Source organism: Tinamus guttatus, unplaced genomic scaffold (genome assembly GCF_059628265.1).
Source record: "Tinamus guttatus ecotype Peru unplaced genomic scaffold, ASM5962826v1 Tinamus_guttatus_pri_ptg000226l, whole genome shotgun sequence".
Lineage (NCBI taxonomy): Eukaryota > Metazoa > Chordata > Aves > Tinamiformes > Tinamidae > Tinamus > Tinamus guttatus.
The window spans coordinates 2,873,779-2,895,121 of NW_028288760.1; the positions used below are offsets into that span (position 1 = coordinate 2,873,779).

The 21,343-nt window shown below is 56.7% G+C and overlaps 1 protein-coding gene across 2 annotated transcripts in view; it reads left to right on the forward strand.

Annotated features, from left to right (window-relative positions):
• Positions 1-19,817, forward strand: part of NOTCH1 (notch receptor 1) — a 36,974-nt gene extending 17,157 nt beyond the window's left edge. The window contains exons 5-34 of one of the 2 annotated variants that reach the window (XM_088525333.1): positions 781-903; positions 1,099-1,332; positions 1,493-1,648; positions 1,734-1,919; positions 2,278-2,391; positions 3,032-3,145; positions 3,905-4,138; positions 4,315-4,425; positions 5,167-5,359; positions 5,622-5,767; positions 6,092-6,205; positions 7,297-7,416; positions 7,873-8,025; positions 8,399-8,627; positions 8,858-9,059; positions 9,173-9,326; positions 9,799-9,983; positions 10,420-10,552; positions 10,856-11,113; positions 11,250-11,362; positions 11,652-12,223; positions 13,070-13,498; positions 14,313-14,461; positions 15,087-15,303; positions 15,678-15,768; positions 16,035-16,200; positions 16,821-17,116; positions 17,532-17,679; positions 17,792-17,889; positions 18,328-19,817. In XM_088525333.1, coding sequence (XP_088381459.1) covers positions 781-903; positions 1,099-1,332; positions 1,493-1,648; positions 1,734-1,919; positions 2,278-2,391; positions 3,032-3,145; positions 3,905-4,138; positions 4,315-4,425; positions 5,167-5,359; positions 5,622-5,767; positions 6,092-6,205; positions 7,297-7,416; positions 7,873-8,025; positions 8,399-8,627; positions 8,858-9,059; positions 9,173-9,326; positions 9,799-9,983; positions 10,420-10,552; positions 10,856-11,113; positions 11,250-11,362; positions 11,652-12,223; positions 13,070-13,498; positions 14,313-14,461; positions 15,087-15,303; positions 15,678-15,768; positions 16,035-16,200; positions 16,821-17,116; positions 17,532-17,679; positions 17,792-17,889; positions 18,328-19,812 — 6,923 coding nt within the window. In that variant the 3' untranslated portion in view covers positions 19,813-19,817. The remainder of the gene's footprint in view (positions 1-780; positions 904-1,098; positions 1,333-1,492; positions 1,649-1,733; positions 1,920-2,277; positions 2,392-3,031; positions 3,146-3,904; positions 4,139-4,314; positions 4,426-5,166; positions 5,360-5,621; positions 5,768-6,091; positions 6,206-7,296; positions 7,417-7,872; positions 8,026-8,398; positions 8,628-8,857; positions 9,060-9,172; positions 9,327-9,798; positions 9,984-10,419; positions 10,553-10,855; positions 11,114-11,249; positions 11,363-11,651; positions 12,224-13,069; positions 13,499-14,312; positions 14,462-15,086; positions 15,304-15,677; positions 15,769-16,034; positions 16,201-16,820; positions 17,117-17,531; positions 17,680-17,791; positions 17,890-18,327) is intronic. The other variant, XM_088525334.1, reaches the window with a different exon arrangement.
• The last annotated feature ends 1,526 nt before the right edge of the window (positions 19,818-21,343 follow it).

Genomic DNA, 21,343 nt, shown 5'->3' on the forward strand with positions numbered 1-21,343 from the left:
GGGCTGGGCTCGTCTGTGTGTCCATCCCGCTGTGTTTACAGTAAATACAGCCCTCAGCCTGCAGCAAGGACAAGGGACGGTTCAAAACGTTGACAAGTGCGGAGGGGGCCGGGCTTGCCTGACAGATATCCCGATAAGAGCCCGGCCCACGCGCCCTGGCCGGAGCTCGGGGCCGCTCCGCTTCCCTGCGCGCTGCCCTACGGATGGAGGAGATAAAATAAAGCCGGGCTGCGCGGAGAGGAGGGCTGGGAGCTGTGATTCATGCTGAGAGAGGCTTCGAAGCGGAGGATTCTCCTCCAGGGCAAACACTGGTTATTAGGCTCTTTAAATATGAAATTAAAACATGGTGATTCAGGGCCTGGTGCCGCCAGCGCTGGTGGGAGCCGTCCCGGTGCATCCCGGCTCGCCGCGGAGCCGGCGGGGCGGATCTCGCATGCGGATCCGCTGCAGGCAAGCCCCTTCGGAGCCGGGATGCTCCGGGCGAGCTGCAGGGAGAGACGAGCCCTGCGGAGGTGCACGGGGCTCCGGGTGGAACGGGGCTCCCTCCGACGCTGCGGGCGCAGGGAGCCGACGCGCGCGTTAATCAGTAACGAGCGCGGGGTGGCTCGGTGGCCGTCGCAGGCGGGTGCACGATCACAGCCACCCCAGCCAAGAGCTCCATGCTCTTTGGGGAGTCCCCGTTTGGGATGTGGACTTTGGGTGGAGGGGCTTGGCGGCCCGTCCGAACCGGGGTGAGGTGCCTGCGCCTCCGAAAGCAGATCCGCTCTTTGCTCCGCTCAGGTTTCGCGGGGCAGAACTGCGAGGAGAACATCGACGACTGTCCAGGCAACAACTGCAAGAACGGGGGCACGTGCGTGGACGGCGTCAACACCTACAACTGCCAGTGCCCACCCGAGTGGACAGGTAGGGCTGCCGCAGCGTGGAGCAGGTTCGAGCTGGGTCCTGCTCCGGGGATTAAAGCGGTGCCACGTCCCCGAGTGCAGAACTGCTCATGTTGGGTGCAAGGAGCCTCTCTTGCAAGACCCTCAGATCTCGTCCCAGGATTGTGGGCGCTGTGTCCGTGCTGAGTCTCACACTGGGGTCCCCTTGCCCTCGCAGGCCAGTACTGCACCGAGGACGTGGATGAGTGCCAGCTCATGCCCAACGCCTGCCAAAACGGGGGCACCTGCCACAACAACCACGGCGGCTACAACTGCGTCTGCGTCAACGGCTGGACGGGCGAGGACTGCAGCGAGAACATCGACGACTGCGCCATGGCCGCCTGCTTCCAGGGGGCCACCTGCCACGATCGGGTGGCCTCCTTCTACTGCGAGTGCCCCCACGGCCGCACAGGTGAGGTCCCCATCCCCACTGCTCCGTGCATTGGGGTGGCTGGGAAGGCCACGGGCTCTTCTCCTGGGCCACTGGCTTCCAGGAGGTGACGGTGACGGTCCGGCTGCGTCGTGGCACACGTGGCTAGCAGCCCTGACCCGAGCGCGCCTGTTGCCCCCAGGTTTGCTGTGCCACCTCGACGACGCCTGCATCAGCAACCCCTGCAACGAGGGCTCCAACTGCGACACCAACCCCGTCAACGGCAAGGCCATCTGCACCTGCCCTTCGGGCTACATGGGGCCGGCCTGCAACCAGGACGTGGACGAGTGCTCGCTGGGTGAGCGCTGGCAGCAGCCGGCGGGGAGCTCGCGCGCGGCCGGCGAGCAGCTCCCTAGCTTGGTGTTTTCTCTGCCGTTTTTCAGGAGCCAACCCTTGCGAGCACGCGGGGAAATGCATCAATACGCAGGGGTCCTTCCAGTGCCAGTGCCTGCAGGGCTACTCGGGGCCCCGCTGCGAGATAGATGTCAACGAGTGCCTCTCCAACCCCTGCCAGAACGATGCCACCTGCCTGGACCAAATCGGGGAGTTCCAGTGCATCTGCATGCCCGGTGCGCACGGGGCTCCGCAGCCTTGGCACGCGCGCGTGCGCGGGGACGAGGCGCCCGGGGAAGGCTCCCACATCCGCCAGCTTCAGCTCGGGATTGATTTGGGCTAGTAGCCATGAGAGGCTTGTTTGCTTAGGGATAAAAGGGAAAAGAAAGAGCTCTCTGTTCGGGACGGGCCCTGCGGTCTCCCGCTGCGATGGAGAGACGGGGACCGGCGCGTGGGGCACCAGCGTCGGGCTCTTTTTGCGCTCTCCCTTCTGCAAACCGCAGCAGGCTGGCGAAGACCAAGGGCAGGGTGGAAACCCAGGGGTTATAACACGCACACGGTGCCCGGGCATCGCTGACGGCCTCTCGCCCGCAGGCTACGAGGGCGTCTACTGCGAGATCAACACGGACGAGTGCGCCAGCAGCCCCTGCCTGCACAACGGCGTCTGCGTGGACAAGATCAACGAGTTCCACTGCGAGTGCCCCACAGGTACGTGGGCACCGGTGGCCCCATGGCCACCCACGGCCCCGTCCGTGGCGGGAGCGAAGCCGAGGCCGGGCCCGCGACGCCGCCACCGCGAGCGGGGCCTGGGCCATGGGAGCGAGGATGGAGCGGGATTAAATAAAACCCCCTCGGCTTTGCACTTGAAAAGGTGCCTCCTCGGGAAGGCGGGAGAGGAGGGGGGGCCTCGCCAGCGGCTTTGAATGAGGTGTCAAAGTCACGGGGAGGAGCGGAGGACGGGGCAGGGATGGGGACGGGACGGAGCGGGGGAGACGGTTAATCCGTGAAAGGCGGGTTTTGAAGTTGGGAGGCTCTGCTGCTCTAGAGATGTAAATAAGACGTTGTCGGCGCCGGGTCACAGCCCCTCATTCAGGGCCCCGCGGTGCCGTCCCTATGGAAACCCGGCGCCCGCCTGGGAAACGCCGGGGCCGGCGGGAGCCGCGCGGCCGCTCCGGAGGGACCCATGGGGGAATCCATTAGCGGGATTTGCACTTTTTTATTGTGTTTTTTTTGGGGGGCGGGAGGAGGAGAAGGGGGGCGGTTTGCACTTGATTTTGGGGGGGAAATGGGCAGAGGGGGTGGCCGGGGGGTGGCCGTGCCGCGGGTGCGACCCTCGCCTCTCACGCAGGCTTCAACGGGCACCTGTGCCAGTTCGACGTGGACGAGTGCGCGAGCACGCCCTGCAAGAACGGCGCCAAGTGCCTCGACGGCCCCAACACCTACAGCTGCGAGTGCGCCGAAGGTGAGGCCCGGAGCACCGCCAGCAAATTCACTATGAATTTAATAAAAAAAAAGAAAAAAGAAAAGAGGAGCCCGCTCGCCCGCCCCGAGGAGGGGCTCGGGCGCGAAACCCGAGGCGCGGCGGCCCCCGGCGAACAGTGGCTCTTTTGTGGCGCGGCTCCCGCCAGAGCCCTTCCAGCTGAATGGCCCCTAATTAGTGTCTCGCCTCATGCCAAGCCCCCGATGAAAAGCGGCTATGTGGGCCTGGCGGGGCCGCCTCAAAGCCCCACTTTGTCCTCGCCCCTCCGCCCCCAGCCCCAGTGGCCGAGGAGGGAGGGAAGGAGCCGGGGGGGTTATTTGGGGGGTGCCCGGCTCTTCCCCCCTTCCATGGTATTGTGCTCTGTGGGACAAAGGCTGGGATGGGGATGGGGATGGAGATAGGCGAGGGTTGGTCTCTTCTCCAGAATAACTCCCGGTAGGACAAGAGGAAATGGCCTCAAGTTGCACCAGCGGAGGTTCAGGTTAGATATTAGGAAAAATTCCGCATGGAAGGAGTAGTCAAGCGTTGGAACGGGCTGCCCAGGAAAGTGATGGAGTCACCATCGCTGGCAGCATTCAAGAAACGTGTAGATGAGGCACTTAGAGACACGGTCTAGCAGGATGATGTTGAGGGATTCACGGTTGGACTCGATGATCTCGAAGGTCTTTTGCAACCATAATGAGTCTATGATATGGGGATGGAGGGGACGTGGTCGCTGACGCCATCCTTGCCACCCACCAGGCTTCTCCGGCGCCCACTGCGAAGTGGACGTGGACGAGTGTGACCCCGACCCCTGCCACTACGGCACCTGCAAGGACGGCGTGGCCGCCTTCACCTGCCTCTGCCAGCCGGGCTACACGGGCCACCGCTGCGACGTCAACATCAACGAGTGCCAGAGCCAGCCGTGCCGCAACGGCGGCACCTGCCAGGACAGGAACAACGCCTACCACTGCCTCTGCCTCAAGGGCACCACCGGTGAGGCCCCGGCCCGCTCCGGGCAGCGCGGCCAGTTCTCCCGGTTCTGGGGCGCCGGGATGGGCTTTGTTGTGGCGGCGGAGGCGGCTCGGTCGCCTTCTGCCTCGTCAGCAGGGCCCGGGGCTTGGTGAGCACCGGGCTAAGCGCTGCCTCCCGCCCTCCTCTTCCTCCCGCAGGGCCCAACTGCGAAATCAACCTGGACGACTGCGCCAGCAACCCCTGCGACTACGGCAAGTGCATCGACCGGATCAACGGCTACGAGTGCACCTGCGAGCCGGGCTACGCAGGTGAGCGCCCGGGCGCCCTCCTCGCCCCCGGCTTTCATCTTGGCTTTCATCCGCCTTCGCGCCCTGCCGCTGCTGCCATGGCTTTCATTCCCACTGCAAGAGGTTTTGCGGCCTCTCCTGGGGCTTGTGTGCAAAATGGGGTATCCTGGATGGGCAGGTGGACATCCCGACTGGTCTTCCCTGTCAGGGATCCAAGATGGAGCCCCCCTGCAGCCATTTCTGCTCCCTCTCCTGGACCTCTTGCTAGCTCCAAGTGATTCCAGCCCAGCCCCGCCCTGTCAGAAAAGAAAAAAGAATTAAAACAAAATCAAAGGGCCTCGGGTGGCGTTAACCGACTCCCGCGCGTCCACTCCCATGGGTATCGGGTTGCTGCCTCGTCCGACTGGTTTGTTTGATGGTGGCGGCCGGGAGCGCGCGGGGCTCCCGCCGGCGCAGCCCCCGCGGCCGGGCCGGCAGCCCCTTTGAGGCTCGGACAAGGGCGCCTTTGTGGCCCGCGGCAGGTTGGGTTTCGGGCCGCGCCGGGGCCCGGGGCACGGCCTCGTCCCGCTCGCGTTTCACGGAGCGCGAGGGGACCGTGCGGCAGCGCCGAGCCGCCTTACGCCGAGGGCTGGCACACGCGTCCCCGCGGGAGGCTCGCGCCTCCGCCGGCCGTGCCGCTGCTGCCATCGGAGCGGGGTTTGTCCCCTCCGTGTCCCAGGGGTGTCCATGTTCCCATATTTCATCCTTCTTCCCATCCCCCAGGGCGGATGTGCAACGTCAACATCGACGAGTGCTCCAGCAACCCTTGCCACAATGGGGGCACGTGCAAGGATGGCATCAACGGCTTCACCTGCCTCTGCCCTGAGGGCTTCCATGACCCCAAGTGCCTGTCGGAAGTGAACGAGTGCAACAGCAACCCCTGCATCCACGGGCGATGCCATGACGGCCTCAACGGGTAGGCTGGAGGGCAGGCCAGGCCCTGCCTGGTGGGTATGGGATCCCTGAGGAGCACCAGAAAACTTGGATTTGCCATGGCTTAGACATGGCACAAGCATCCAACCCCAGTGCTGGTGCTATTCTGTGCTCTGTGCTAGTCCTGAAGGATGTTTCTCTCTAAAAACAATGAGGGGCTTGACTTTGCTACACTAGGTTGATGATGTTGTGGGGACAGGGTCAGATTGGATCATGCGCCTTATGCACCAAATTTCCCCCCAAAGCTACAGGTGTGATTGCGACCCAGGATGGAGTGGGCCCAACTGTGACATTAACAATGATGAGTGCGAATCCAATCCCTGCATGAACGGTGGCACCTGCAAGGACATGACCAGCGGCTACATCTGTACCTGCAGGGAAGGGTTCAGCGGTAAGGACAAAGCCAGGGATGCTGCCCTGCTCCTTCCATGGAGGGGCCTGGGCGGGAGCTTTGCATGGACCACGAGGCTTCATGGTGTGGATAAAAGATGCCTGGTCCTGACAGGAGCGGTGGAAATGCAAGTTGTCTCAGGGTCCTGCAACAGAGCACAGGCTCCCACAGCTTGAGCTAAGAGTAGAAGGCCCTTCAAGGGCAATGGGTGGCTGCTGTTGTCATCATTGCACCCCCAGCACATCCTTGGCCCTCTCCCATGGTGACACCACCAACAGAACCAATGTCTCACATATATATATATATGTATTTTTTTAAACACAGGACCCAACTGCCAGACCAATATCAACGAATGCGCTTCCAACCCGTGCCTGAACCAGGGGACGTGCATTGACGACGTCGCTGGCTACAAGTGCAACTGCCTCCTGCCCTACACAGGTGAGAGGGGGCAGCTCCCCACGCGCAGGGAGTCCCCCCGGCTCCCGCAGTGGTGACACTTGACGTGTGGTTGCAAACCAGCCTCGGGGGCACATGCAGCAGGCAGGTGGCCTCAGCGCTGCCTGTGACGCGCTCGGCCGCGTGCGGAGCGGCAGCTCCACCTCCCCGCTCCGTGCTCCAGCCTGACCTCACTAGAGGAAACGCGAAGGAGCTTTCGGAAGCAGTCGGCCAGACCTTCCTCCCATGCCTCCTCCTCGAGGGCGCCATGCACGGAATGGCCAGGGCTGCTTGGCCAGTCCTGCCCATGAGCCATCCTTGGAGGAAACCTCCGGCTCGGCCCCGTTGTCCGTGTGGGTCTGGGCAGCGAGCGGCCCCTGTTCCCTGCTCCAACTTGCTGGAAAAACAGAGCTCGGCCGGGCTGTGCGAGGCCTCGAGGCCGGGGGGGATCTGCTGACCCGATTCCTGTTTGCCGGCCTCCCGCTTCCTCTTGCACAAATCGGCAACCTGTGCACAATTGTAGGAAGTCGTGACCCATTTCCCGTCTTCGGCAGTAGCCATAGAAACCCCTGGGGGGATGGGGAAGGGGTGAGGCAGGGAGTGGAAGGCTCTGGAAAATAGCAAGGGCCAGTTTGGGAGATACTGGCTGACAAGGAAGATAAGGGCTTGCAGGGAATGTGTCCCTTGGCTGGGCGTAAACAGGAAAAGCGGCTGAACAGAGGAGTGCAAGAGGGGGAAAGACACCCCAACCTGCACTTCCCTTCCTGCAGCTTTTTAGTCGAGCCCAAGTGGTAACAATTGGAAGGATTTGAGGAGAGCTGGGGTCACGGGGCACCCAAGGGTGGTGGAGAAATGTGGCGCTCCCATCTCCCAGCAGTGCTGGAAGAGGTCCAGGAGGCCAGTCCCATGGCTCTGCAGCCTCCCTCTGCGGAGCTGCAGCCCAGACCCTGCCCGAGGGCTGGAAGCAGCCCAGGATGTCTGGGGAAGGCGCTGGGTGTAGCGAGAAGATTGCGGGCTTTGCATCATCATCCTGGGGGATGAGGAGAGGTTGTTGATGGATTTTCATCCCTTTGGGTCTGTCCATCCCATCGCAGGAGCCACGTGTGAGGATGTGCTGGCCCCTTGTGCCAATGGCCCCTGCAAGAACGGCGGCGAATGCCGGGAGTCGGAGGACTACGAGAGCTTCTCCTGCGTTTGCCCGTCCGGCTGGCAAGGTACCTGAGCACAGCCAGGGCTTGGGCTGGTGTCTCCACACCAGGAGAGTCCAAGCTGGTGGCGCTGAGCACAACTGGCCCCCTCGGGCACTTTTCTTTCCCGAGCTCCTTGAGGAATGAAAGAAGGAAGAGGGGAGGGAGGGTTGCATGGGGGTGAGAGCAGGGGTGTGGAAACCGGGCATGTGGCTGCCTGTGTGACCCACTGGCAGGGAGTACCCTGCGTTGTGCCCATCCGCACCGGAGGCTCCGACCTTCCCCCTTGCTCAACGGCAGGAAATGGGACACAGCCCTTCACCTGCCCTGTGCACAAGGGCTGTTGCAGCCCCTGGTCAGAAGTGGGCCGTGATGTGACACTCCCAGGGCGCAGGCAGCGGTGTCCTTGGGGCTCTTGCTTCCCAACCCCTGTCCTGCTGTGCCCGTCATCTGTCCCGTCATCTGTCCCGCTCTGCCTCGCAGGTCAGACGTGTGAGATCGACATCAACGAGTGCGTGAAGAGCCCCTGCCGTAACGGCGCCACGTGCCAGAACACCAACGGGAGCTACCGCTGCCTGTGCAAGGCAGGCTTCACCGGCCGCAACTGCGACACCGACATCGATGACTGCAAGCCAAGTAAGAGCCCGGGGTGCTCTGGGGCCCTGCCCTGGGCCCGCAGCTCCTCTGCCCCTCCTGGGTCCGGGATGAGCCGTGGAGAGGGCTCCCGTGGGGATAAACGCTGCTCGGAGGCATTCTGGGCCTCGATTAATCTGCGTCAATCCACGGCAAAGCATGTGCCAATAGGAAGGAGTTTATGGGGGCAGTGACGTGCAGGCAGTGAGCAAGTGTGTCCTGCGCTTGCTCCGGGCTCCTGGGTGCTGAGCTGGCCTCCTTCTGTCCCCTGGCTCTGTCCTGTGCTCCAGGGCAGTGCTGTGGGGCACCTTCTAGACAGGGCCCTTGTGTTGGGGCTGGACCCATTACATTTATTGTGCCTGTCCCCTCTGTGCAGATCCGTGCCACAACGGTGGCTCCTGCTCTGATGGAGTTGGCACCTTCTTCTGTGAGTGCCTGGCTGGTTTCCGTGGGCCCAAGTGTGAGGAGGACATCAACGAGTGTGCCAGCAATCCCTGCAAGAACGGTGCCAACTGCACCGACTGTGTCAACAGCTACACTTGCACTTGCCCCTCTGGCTTCAGCGGGATCCACTGTGAGAACAACACACCCGACTGCACGGAGAGGTACTAGCCAAGAGTGCCCCGTGCTGGCCTTGCTGTGGGGCCAGCCTTTATCTATCTGAGCTGCCCGTGCTGCTTTGGGGCCCACACAAAGGACTGAAGTCCCTGTGCTGCCCTGTAACCTTGGGCGAAGCCTTGCAAAGGGCCCATTGCTCGTGCCCTGCGCTCGCAAGGCAGGTCGGCACGTCAGCCAAGGGCAAAACCTCACGGGAATGTGATGTTTGTGTTCCCAGCTCCTGCTTCAACGGAGGGACCTGCGTGGATGGCATCAACACCTTCACCTGCCTGTGTCCGCCTGGCTTCACGGGCAGCTACTGCGAGCACGACATCAACGAGTGCGACTCAAAGCCCTGCCTGAACGGGGGCACTTGTCAGGACAGCTACGGGACATACAAGTGCACTTGTCCCCAAGGCTACACCGGCCTCAACTGCCAGGTACAGAACACTCGCCCTGTCGGCTGTGGGTGCCTCTCATGCTGCTGATCCCAGTCGCTGTTGGTATCTGCTGGCTTGATCTGACCCTCCATCCCTTGCTGTCCTCTCCCTAGAACCTGGTGCGCTGGTGTGACTCCTCTCCCTGCAAAAATGGGGGCAAGTGCTGGCAGACCAACAACCTGTATCGCTGCGAGTGCAACAGCGGGTGGACGGGGCTCTACTGCGACGTGCCCAGTGTCTCCTGCGAGGTGGCTGCCAAGCAGCAAGGTAACCCCCTGCCATCACCCTCATCTGAGGGTGACAGAGCGCTGGAACAGGCTGCCCAGAGAGGTTGTGGAGTCTCCTTCTCTGGAGATCTTCAAAACCCACTTGGATGCCACCCTGTGCCACGTGCTCTAGGTGACCCTGCGTGTGCAGGGGGGTTGGACTACATGACCTCTAGAGGTCCCTTCCAACCTTAAGCATTCTGTGATTCTATGATTCTATTCTATGATCACTGCTGCCAGCAGCCTCAGCAGGGCTGGGCTTGTGTCCCCAGGAGCAGCAGCCGCCTGTGCTGCTGGGCTCTGCAGACAAGTTCTGTTTTGGCACGATGCAGAATGACCTCAAGGGCTGCCGTGATGTGAACGGACTGCCCAAGAGCCTGCAATCCTGTGGGACACATGGGGTGAAGCATGGCCGGGATGTGTTTCTGTGGTGCTCAGCTGGTCCCTGTGTCTCACCGTGCTCTCCTTGGCAGGGGTCGACGTCGCCCATCTCTGCAGGAACTCGGGGCTCTGCGTGGACACCGGCAACACTCACTTCTGCCGCTGCCAAGCCGGCTACACCGGCAGCTACTGCGAGGAGCAGGTGGACGAGTGCTCCCCTAACCCCTGCCAAAACGGAGCCACCTGCACAGACTACCTGGGCGGCTATTCCTGCGAGGTGGGTGCCGCGGTGCAGCCTGCACCCCCAGCAGAGAGGCAGGGCGCTGGGTGCTGCCTGCTGCTCTTCTGCCATCGTTGGAATCACGTCCCAGCCTGTTCTGTGCTTTGAGATCCACAGGGGGGAAAGTGCCCGTTACTGCCATTCTTCTGAAAAAAGCAGCTGTTCAGATATCAGACCGGCCTAGTGCCCCTTTGCCAAATTAAAGGCTGAGGGTGTTCCCTGGGTTTCTTTTGCAGCCACTCTCCTGCGCTGTGCTGCAGTGTGGGGTGATGGCAGTGAAGGTTGTTTGGCCCTTTTGGTGGGGTTGTGATAGCTCCCAAGGGCAGGGGCTGGAATCGATCAGGCATCTGCAGGAACCATCTGGGAACTCAGGCTGAGTAGGACCATTCCTGGAGCGAACACCTCTAACCGTTCCCCTCTTCCTTCCTTGCAGTGTGTGGCTGGTTATCATGGAGTTAACTGCTCAGAAGAGATCAATGAATGCTTGTCCCACCCGTGCCAGAACGGAGGAACCTGCATCGATCTCATCAATACCTACAAATGCTCCTGCCCTAGAGGAACTCAAGGTAAATTAATTCCCCCGGCTGGGGCGTTAGCGGGCCGAGTACCGAGATCCTCGGGAGCTGCTCATTAGCCGCCTGGGCTAGCAGAAGGGGGAGCAGCAGTGGGGGCTTGCTTGGCTTGCTAGCGTAGCCGCCAAGGCCGCGTGGGCTCGGGCCACAGGGTGCTGCGTGTGTCCTGCCAGAGCAGTGGCCCAGACAGCCACTGAGCTGGCCAGGCCAGCCCCTTGGCAGGGGGGTGCTCGAGGGAGCGGCGGGCACCCCGATACTGTTTGACGAGCTGTGTGGGTTGTTCCCCCGTTTCTCTAGGGGTGCACTGTGAGATCAATGTGGATGACTGCAGCCCTTTCTTTGATCCTGTCACCCTGGGGCCCAAGTGCTTTAACAATGGCAAGTGCACGGATCGGGTAGGTGGCTACAGCTGCATCTGCCCCCCTGGCTTTGTAGGGGAGCGCTGCGAGGGAGACGTCAACGAGTGCCTGTCCAACCCCTGCGACGCGCGCGGCACCCAGAACTGCGTGCAGCGGGTCAATGACTACAAATGCGAGTGCCGGCCGGGCTACACAGGTGAGCACCGTGGCCACAGCCCCAGCGCCCAGCCCTGCAGCCCCCAGCGTCCCCGCTGCGTCCCTCTGTGCCTCACATGTCCCTCCGTGCCTCACATGTCCCTCCGTGCCTCACACATGTCCCTCTCCCTTGGCAGGACGCCGCTGCGACACGGTGGTGGATGGCTGTAAGGGCAAACCGTGCCGGAACGGCGGCACTTGTGCCATTGCCAGCAATACCGGCCGTGGCTTCATCTGTAAATGCCCCCTGGTAGGTATCCGCTGCCCTTGGCGGGGAGCCTGGCACGGGACTACGCTGAGGGAGCAGCCAGCTTTGGAGGAGAGACACTTGTCATTATGAAGGGGATGGTCTAACAGGGTTTACGCTGTGGGCTATTTTTGTCCATCACTAGCTCCAAGGGAAGCCCCAGAGCAACGCCCTGTTTGTGTCTACATGATTCACTAGTTTGTGCTTGGTTTCCCAAAGCATGTGGGTGTTTAATGCTACTCACAGCAGCGCATCAGTGATGCTAACTCCCTCCTTGCTGTCACCTCCGCAGGGTTTTGTTGGTGCCACTTGCGAGAATGACTCCCGCACGTGCGGGAACTTGCACTGCCTGAACGGAGGCACCTGCATCTCCATCCACAAGAGCTCCAAGTGCATGTGTGCACCGGCCTTCACGGGCCCCGAGTGCCAGTACCCAGCCAGCAGCCCCTGCAACTCCAACCCCTGCTACAATGGGGGCACCTGCGAGTTCTTCAGCGACGCTTCCCCCTACTACCGCTGCAACTGCCCTGCCAACTTCAACGGCCTCAACTGCCACATCCTTGACTTCGATTTCCAAGGTGGCATCGGGCAGGATATCATCCCGCCCAAAATCGAGGAGAAGTGCGAGATCGCGGTTTGCGCAGGGTACGCGGGCAACAAGATCTGCGACGGGAAATGCAACAACCACGCGTGCGGCTGGGACGGAGGGGACTGCTCCCTCAATTTCAACGACCCCTGGAAGAACTGCTCCCAGTCCCTGCAGTGCTGGAAGTACTTCAACGACGGCAAGTGCGACTCGCAGTGCAACAACGCTGGCTGCCTCTACGATGGCTTCGACTGCCAGAAGTACGAAGGGCAGTGCAAGTAAGTGACCTGCTCCTTGGCCCTCCTGCTTTAAAGCCATCACCTCTCTCTATGTTGATCATCTGGGAATATTTTCTGGTTGTATCCACTAAAACTCTGACATTCAGGTGTTATTTTATAGCTTATTTGGCTTTCCACTCACTGCTCTGCTGTATATGTCCTGATATATATATACATTTGTGTGTATATATATATGTATATATGCCTCTCAAGCCACCATGTGGCATCCACACCTGTGGAGTTTACTGAGTTTTACATCCGCTTAGAAGCTTTCTGTGTTTGCCTCTTTCTGGGTTGCTTCCCTGGCCTTGCCTGTATCATGTCCCAGTGAATTTCCTCCGTGCCATCCCTGCTTGCATCACCCCTGCAGCCATTCACTGCTCCGTTATTCTGTGACCCACCGTGGTAACACAGAGCGTTTTAGCGTGGTGAGAGCTCAGAGGGAGCCCAGCCAGAACACACGATGATGTTAGCAGCCAGGCATTCACCAAACATTGTTTTTGGCAACAGCAAGAACTCCGTTCCAAATTCCTGGACGAACTCTGGTTTGAGTCGCTATTCTGTGTCTCCACATCTTCTCTGAGTCACAGTAATTTGTCCTTGTCGTGTTTCGCCTAAAATGCAGCTTATAACTAGGCAGCTGCCACCCTTCATCCCCAGAGGTGTACAGTTTGCAGCACTGCATGAAACAATTCCCTTTTCTGTAAATATTTTTAGTGTCCATCAGGATGAGCAGTACTTAGATGAAAGAGCTACCCTTGTGAAACACAGATTATTTGCTCAGCAGGTAGGTAACCTGAGCAGTATTTAGTCTAACATATCCTTCTGCCTTTCTCTTCTGCCCAGCCCTCTGTACGATCAGTACTGTAAAGACCACTTCTCCGATGGTCACTGTGACCAGGGCTGCAATAATTTTGAGTGTGAATGGGATGGTCTGGACTGTGCAAACAATATGCCGGAGAAGCTGGCGGACGGCACCCTGGTCGTGGTGGTGCTGATCACTCCGGAGAACCTGAAGAACAATTCCTTCAATTTTCTGCGGGAGCTGAGCCGCGTGCTGCACACCAACGTGGTCTTCAAGAAGAACCCCAAGGGGGAGTATATGATCTTTCCATACTATGGCAATGAGGAAGAGCTGAAAAAACATTACATAAAGAGGTCCACGGAGGACTGGTCAGATATGTCTAGTGCCGTCATCAACAAAGTGAAGAGCAGCCTCTACTCCAGAGCTGGCAGGAGGCAGAAGAGAGAGCTGGATCAGATGGACATCAGAGGGTAAGAGGAATCAATGAGTTGTTTTTGTTTTTGTTTTTGCTGAGCAGCCTTTGTTTTCTGTGTTGATAATAGTAACATGCTATGAAGAAAAGGATGTGGGCCAGATAATTGTATTTTGATGTTGCTTTCTGCATGAATAGAGACCGGATTTGGCTCTCTTGTGGGAAAAGCGAGCGATTGCTCAGGAGTCCCCGAGACGAAGCCGCAGCAGCTCTCACGATTAAAGGAGTCCTGGGTATTGTTAGGAGCCAGCGCTGGCCTGGGTGGGTCCTTGAAGCAGCGGCTGGTCTGACCATCTGTCTGACTTCAGGAAGTCATTAAGTTAAGCCTCAGTTTCTCCCTGGGAAATGCTTTCTGTAGCTTTGTTGTAAAACTCAATTACTGCAAACGGCAAGAGTTTGCAGATCTTTGGTATAAACATATAGATCCAGCCTTCCCGCTCTCTGTGGACTCAATCAAAAGTCTTGAAACCAAAGGAGTTTCAGCAAGGAAGCTGATGTGAAAAGATCTTAAAGGCTCCTTTATAGCTTTCGTATTTAAGATGCTGCAGTGTCTGGGTAATTCTAAAGCAGAGAGTAAAGCAGAGACTCCTGTGCATTCCTGTGGACAAGGATTTAGACTTCCCTTCATTCACATAAATCCAACAGCCCATCGGCGTGAGCTGCAGGGCTCGGGCCACAGAGAAGCCAAGAAATGGGTTCCCACCTCCTAACAGCCCCTGATAGGGGGTTAAGGAGGGAAGGGAGATGGGTCTTATCTGTCTTTTCAGTGTGATCATCCCTCCTTACTTTTCATTGACTCTTCTCTCACACAGATCCATCGTTTACTTGGAAATTGATAACCGCCAATGCATCCAGTCCTCTTCCCAGTGCTTCCAGAGTGCGACCGATGTGGCAGCTTTCCTGGGTGCCTTGGCCTCCCTCGGCAACCTGAACATCCCCTATAAAATAGAAGCTGTTAAAAGTAAGTGCAGTTGGCTGGATGGAGAGGAGAAACCACTGAAACTTTCCAGCCCTATCCATGTGCAGCCATTTGTCAGCTGGCTCAGATAATGATCTGGGCACAGTCTGCTTTCAATAACCTTGCATTTATGTTTTCCTTAAGTCTGTTTTCTAAAAAATAATACAAAAAATAGTTTAGTATTTTTGCTTATTCCAGGTTTATTTCAAAATCATTATGCTATAAAAGTTCTTTTTTAAAAAAAAAAAAAGAAAGGAAAAATCAACCAGCTCCAATCAATCAGTGACATGCAAGGAGTTGAAGTTTGTATCTTGAAAATCCCCCCTAAATCCTTTTGTCTTAACAGCTCAATGCAAGCACAATGATTTGAAGTTTGCTAATCCTTTTCCTTAAAGGAGAAAAAAGTAAAGCTGTCTCCTGATGCAGCTGGCTTGTGCAGTGGAGAATTTGCCGATAGTTTGCAATTCTGATTAATAGCATATAAAATGACCTTATTTTGGGGAGGGGGGGCTGATTTGGATCAGCCTTAGGTACCTTTATTAACTAATTTTGCCTCATTTCCACTCTGTCACGGGTTTGCTATGCAGCTTAATGTCTCAGCGTCTCCCCGTGCCCCCCTGTTTCGCAGGTGAGACCGCGGAGCCCACGAGGAGCTCGCAGCTGTATCCTATGTACGTGGCGCTGGCGGCGCTGGTCCTGCTGGCCTTCATCAGCGTCGGGGTGCTGGTGTCCCGCAAGCGCCGCAGGGAGCATGGGCAGCTCTGGTTCCCCGAAGGCTTCAAAGTGACCGAGTCGAGCAAGAAGAAGCGGCGAGAACCGCTCGGGGAGGATTCTGTTGGACTCAAGTGAGTAATCTGCTCGCTAACCCGTTAGACACAGCGGACTGGGGCTGCTCGGGAGCTCCTCTCGAGGAACCCCATGGAGTTTCGTCCTTTACTGCATCGTATCGGTGTAACAGGGAGGAGGAAATTAGGGTTTCTTGGAGACCTGCATGGGGAAAATAGTGTTGCAGTCTGGAGGAATATTTAAATGCTTCACGGTCTATTTGCACTTGTTAAAAAAACTAAATCAAAGCAGCTTGAGGGGAGCATTCTGCAATTGCCTTGTTCGTTTCTGGTTTCAGTTTTTGCATAGAGATAAGCACAGGTAGATAATCATGTTGAAAATCACACAGCTTCTTGCGGAGGAATTAATTTCTTAAATGCTTTTATTTTTAAAGACCCCTCAAAAATGCTTCAGATGGCACATTGATGGATGACAACCAAAATGAATGGGGTGATGAGGAGACCTTGGACACCAAGAAGTTCAGGGTAGGTTAACTGCAAGGTTTCCTTTTTGTGTTGCAAATAGTCACTTGCCCAGTTTTGACACGGAGGGAGCAGAGTGCTGTGAGAAGCAATGGACCCGTCGGGGCCCAGCCTGTGCTGCTCCCCACTTCTGAAGGCTCCTTTTCAAACCTGCGTGACAAATGCAGCTTTGTGACTTGCAGAACTTTCCAAGTTACAGCTCCGTTTCTGTCCTCCCACCCCCGTCCTCTGCATTTTCTTGGTGTTCACTTCCTTTTGTCCTTTCTCAGTTTGAGGAGCAGGCGATGCTCCCCGACACGGATGATCAGACAGATCACAGGCAGTGGACTCAGCAGCACCTGGACGCCGCCGACCTTCGCATATCCTCTATGGCACCTACTCCACCGCAGGGCGAAATCGATGCAGACTGCATGGATGTCAACGTCAGGGGTCCCGGTAAGGCAGAATCCTTGCTTTTGCTGTGCTACTTGTCAGTAAATCTAAAATCTCTCAGCCAAATGTCAAGACATCAGTGCTAGCCATTCTTCTACACCACAGGCTTTCTCTTCTGCACGACTTAGAGAGAGACCCTGTTGCATTTTGCTTTCCATAAGATCTCTTTGTTTAATCACAGAGATGGCACAGAAAAAGCACCTATTAGAGGACACAGAAAAAGCACCTATTAAATCACCCAGCTTCTCTCTCTGCTAATCCAAAATTCCTCCACCAAACTGCATGGTTCAAGATCTTTGTGAATATGTCTCTGAAATAATTAAAATATTTAAGGCTTTACCACGTACCAAAGTTTGCTTTGAGCAACCTTCCATATAGACTGCACCTTGCATGTTGCAATGTCCAAGCCTGCAGACAAAATAGGAAAACCAGTGAGTGATGAGATGCCACTAAAGAATTTCAGATCCATATCAGAGGAAGGATAATCACGTTTCATGTCGGGAACAAAGTCTTTAGGCACCCGTGAGAATAAGCAGCTATTGCAAACAGAACATCTTGCTGATATGCCTGCACCACAGATGGGTAAGAAGCCTTTTTTCACCGAGTTCCTCTGTGTTTCCCAGATGGCTTCACCCCGCTCATGATCGCCTCGTGCAGCGGCGGAGGGCTGGAGACGGGCAACAGCGAAGAGGAGGACGATGCCCCCGCGGTCATCTCCGACTTCATCTACCAGGGCGCCAGCCTGCACAACCAGACGGACCGCACGGGCGAGACGGCGCTGCACCTGGCCGCCCGCTACTCCCGCTCCGACGCGGCCAAGCGCCTGCTGGAGGCCAGCGCCGACGCCAACATCCAGGACAACATGGGCAGGACGCCCCTGCACGCGGCGGTCTCTGCCGATGCCCAGGGAGTCTTCCAGGTACCTCCACCTTTCGCCGCGTCTCTCGGGGGGTTCTGTCCCGCTCTATATGTGGGTAGAAGTATTTGGGCTGCGTGTTTTGCTGCTGATCCAGTCCTTGCTTGAGGAAGTCATAACTTCAATGAGAATTTATTCTAGACAGTCAGTTTTGCTGTAGTCATTACTGCCCTGGCAAGGTACGAGGCAAAGTCTCGCAGACCGAAGCCTGTTTTATCTCAACGGAGCATCAGTGTGAGCGTCCCCGTGGCTGCTCTCCTGGGACACATCTGCCCCGGGATGGGTGGCTCCAGGGATGGGTGGTTCCAGGGATCCCGCACTTGGGAAGGGGTTGCTAAGCCGTGGACGTGGGTGCCTCTCTGTGGTCTCTGCCTCTCGTGATCTTTGCGTTTCCTGCGCCTTGATCTCGTTGCGGCAGATCCTGATTAGAAACAGAGCAACCGATCTGGACGCCCGAATGCACGATGGCACCACCCCCCTCATCCTGGCTGCTCGCTTGGCCGTGGAGGGCATGCTGGAGGACCTCATCAACTGCCACGCGGATGTCAACGCCGTGGACGATCTCGGTACTGCAGGCACCTCACACGCATCCCTTCTCGGAGGCGGAGGGAAGGGGCTGCTTGCTGTTCCTCTTGCCACTTGCTAATGCATCTCGTATTTCATGGTTGTCCTTCCCAGGCAAGTCAGCCCTGCACTGGGCAGCTGCTGTGAATAACGTTGAAGCTGCCGTGGTCCTCCTGAAGAACGGTGCCAATAAGGATATGCAGAACAATAAGGTAGGGGGCTTCTAGGCTGGCAAATACACAAGAAAAGAACCCTCACGAGTAGGGTGAAGGGTAGTTTTTGCCTAAGCTACGAGACTGTCTGACACTGTGATTCTTATTTGGTTGTTCTGCTGTGATTGAAGCTGATGGGTTTAATTTGAAGTAGTAGCTTTAGATTTGGTCTTAATGGTGATGTTGGTGGCTTGTGCAGTGCTTGGTGAGGGGTAGGATATGATGTTAGCGTGGCCATCTCCCCGGGCTCCTTTAGGGTTCTTGGTTTGTGTCCAAGGAGATGGCTCAGCAGGGTTAGAACAGGCAGCAGCAAAACCTGCCCAGAGACAGCTACGAGTCTCTCCGACCCAGTTCCATGGTTGTGGGTATGGGGCTCAGGGCAGCATTAGCCGGGAGAACCTGCGAACATAAAGCCAACCCTCTCTGCTGGGTTTCTAGGAGGAGACCCCGCTGTTCCTCGCAGCCAGAGAGGGGAGTTACGAAACGGCCAAAATCCTCCTGGACCACTTCGCAAACCGCGACATCACGGACCACATGGACCGGCTGCCGCGGGACATCGCCCAGGAGCGCATGCACCACGACATCGTGCGCCTGCTGGACGAGTACAACCTGGTGCGGAGCCCGCCGCTGCACGCCGGCCCGCTGGGCGCCCCCACGCTGTCCCCGCCGCTCTGCTCGCCCAACAGCTACATCGGCAACCTCAAACCCGCCGGCCAGGGCAAGAAGGCCAGGAAGCCGAGCACCAAGGGCCTGAGCTGCAACGGCAAGGATTCCAAAGACCTCAAAGCCCGCAGGAAAAAGTCCCAGGATGGAAAAGGATGCCTGCTCGACAACTCCAGCGTGTTGTCGCCGGTAGACTCCCTGGAGTCGCCCCACGGGTACCTGTCGGATGTTGCCTCTCCTCCGCTGATGACCTCCCCGTTTCAGCAGTCCCCTTCCATGCCTCTGAATCACCTGCCGGGCATGCCCGATGCCCACATGAGCATCAACCACCTCAACATGGCCGGGAAGCAGGAGATGGCCATGGGCAGCTCCGGCCGGATGGCCTTCGACTCGGTGCCGCCGCGTCTCTCCCACCTGCCCGTCTCCAGCCCCAGCACGGCGATGAGCAGCACCCCGATGAGCTTCTCCGTCGGCGGCGCCGCCAGCCTCAACGGGCAGTGCGAGTGGCTCTCGAGGCTGCAGAGCGGCATGGTCCAGGGCCAGTACAACCCCATGAGAGGCAACCTGCAGGCCGGGACGCACCAGCAGCCGGCCAGCCTGCAGCACGGCATGATGCCCTCCCTGCACAACGGGCTGCCCAGCACCAGCTTGTCGCAGATGATGAGCTACCAGGCCATGCCCAACACCCGCCTGGCCTCCCAGCCGCACCTCATGCAGCCCCAGCAGCTGCAGCAGATGCAGCAGCAGCAGCTGCAGCCGCAAAACCTGCAGCAGGCGCCGCAGCAGGCGCCGCAGCCCGCGCAGCAGCAGCAGCAGCAGCCGCCGCCGCCGCCGCCGCCGCAGCACCACAACCCCAGCTCCAACGCCGGCGGCCACCTGGGCCAGAATTTCCTCGGTACCGAGCTGAGCCAGCCCGACATGCAGCCGGTGAGCGGCGGCGGCCTGGCCGTGCACACCATCCTGCCGCAGGAGCCGCAGCTGCTGCCCACGTCGCTGCCGTCCTCGCTGGCGCAGCCCATGACCACGACGCAGTTCCTGACGCCCCCCTCGCAGCACAGCTATTCCTCCCCCTTGGACAACACTCCCAGCCACCAGCTCCAGGTGCCCGACCACCCTTTCCTCACGCCGTCGCCGGAGTCGCCCGACCAGTGGTCGAGCTCCTCGCCTCATTCCAACGTGTCCGACTGGTCCGAGGGCATCTCCAGCCCTCCCACGAGTATGCAGTCACAGATGGGCCACATCCCCGAAGCCTTCAAGTGAGACACGGGCTCCAGAGACGCTGCTGCTCGGCGGGAGCCAGAACCTCGAGGGAGCTCTTCTTAAAAGAACACTGGATGCTTTTATTAAAGGATCCTTTTAAAATATGTTTTTATACAAAAATTAAAAAAAAGACAAATTAATTTTTTTTTAGTATTTATTTATGTACTTTTTATTTTACATGAAACACTGCCTTTTTTTATTTATATGTTCTATTGTTAAGAACTCAATGCGGGGCACTTCAGCTGTGTTCCAAGGAAGCAAAAAAATGAGATTTTTTACAAAACATTCTCTTTTGTTCTTTGGGTTTTTTTCATTGTGTTAATTTGAGAAGAAATGTTTATCTAAAGCTATAAGCAACGATTCATGATTCTGAAATATTAATTTATTTTTTTCTCTTACAACCTAGAAAAAAATGTGAGAAAAGAAGAAAAAATAATTTAAAAAAAGGAAAGGGAGAATTAACAACCACGTTTTAGGGGAAAAAAGGGAATATGAACTGATTTTTTGAAATGTACTTTAAAATGTTTCCTGACTACTGCATCAGAGAGGACATTTTATGGTACCGATCATGAATCTTTGTTTAAAGTTTCAGTATTATATAGTTGTACATTTGCCTTGCTAATAGAAACTCTTGTTCTCTCTCTTTTTATATATATAAAAATATATATTTAAATGATTTTTATGATAAAAAAGCAAGATTAGAGACCTGTAACAACAGGTCCTAAGCTAAACAAAAACCTACAAAACATGAACGCTGCCCAAAAGCAAAGAGTATCTGTCCAACCTTTTTTTTTTTCTTAAAAGCAAACCCATAACTGGATTTTATACATACAGGAAACTTCATTGTACTTTAAATATCTTTACAGGCGATTTTTGGTTTTGCAGTTGAGTGACTGTTAAGGAACTAAATGCTGAGATTTGAACCACGTCCTTATTTTAAGGACGGCCTTACCTGCGTTCGGGAGGGCGGCCGGGCGCTCCCGGCCATCGCGGCGCTGCCACCAGCGCGGGCACACGGCGACATTCTGGTCTTCTGGGTCTGGAGGGCTGCATCTTTTTTTACATTGATGCTCCCTTTCGTACAGGTGTGGAGAACACACGCAGACAAATATGTAAAATATAGTATACGCCTGTGGCAGATTTAATGTTTGTAAATATGTTTTTTCAGTTTTTTTTTAAGAAAAGGTGGATTTTGTTTCAAAAATCTAAATGATCAAGTCTTAAATATATCATAAATATATCACCTTATAGAGGTGTTGGAATATCCCCCACTTGGGCTGCAAAGTTAAGGAGATAGACTACGATTAGATCTGCATATGAGACATGCAAATAGACAGCAATTAATCAAGAAAACCTAAGAAAGGGAAACAATCCTGGTTCCTTTTTATTAGAACACCAAATACAATGGATACTTCTCAAAGCACAAAGCTTTGTTGAGCACTCGTCTTAGTTAACATTTCAGAGCGTTGTTATTGTGACATCCTTAACATGAGTGATTTAAACATCACGTGGTGTTAAATCTTCCTATGTT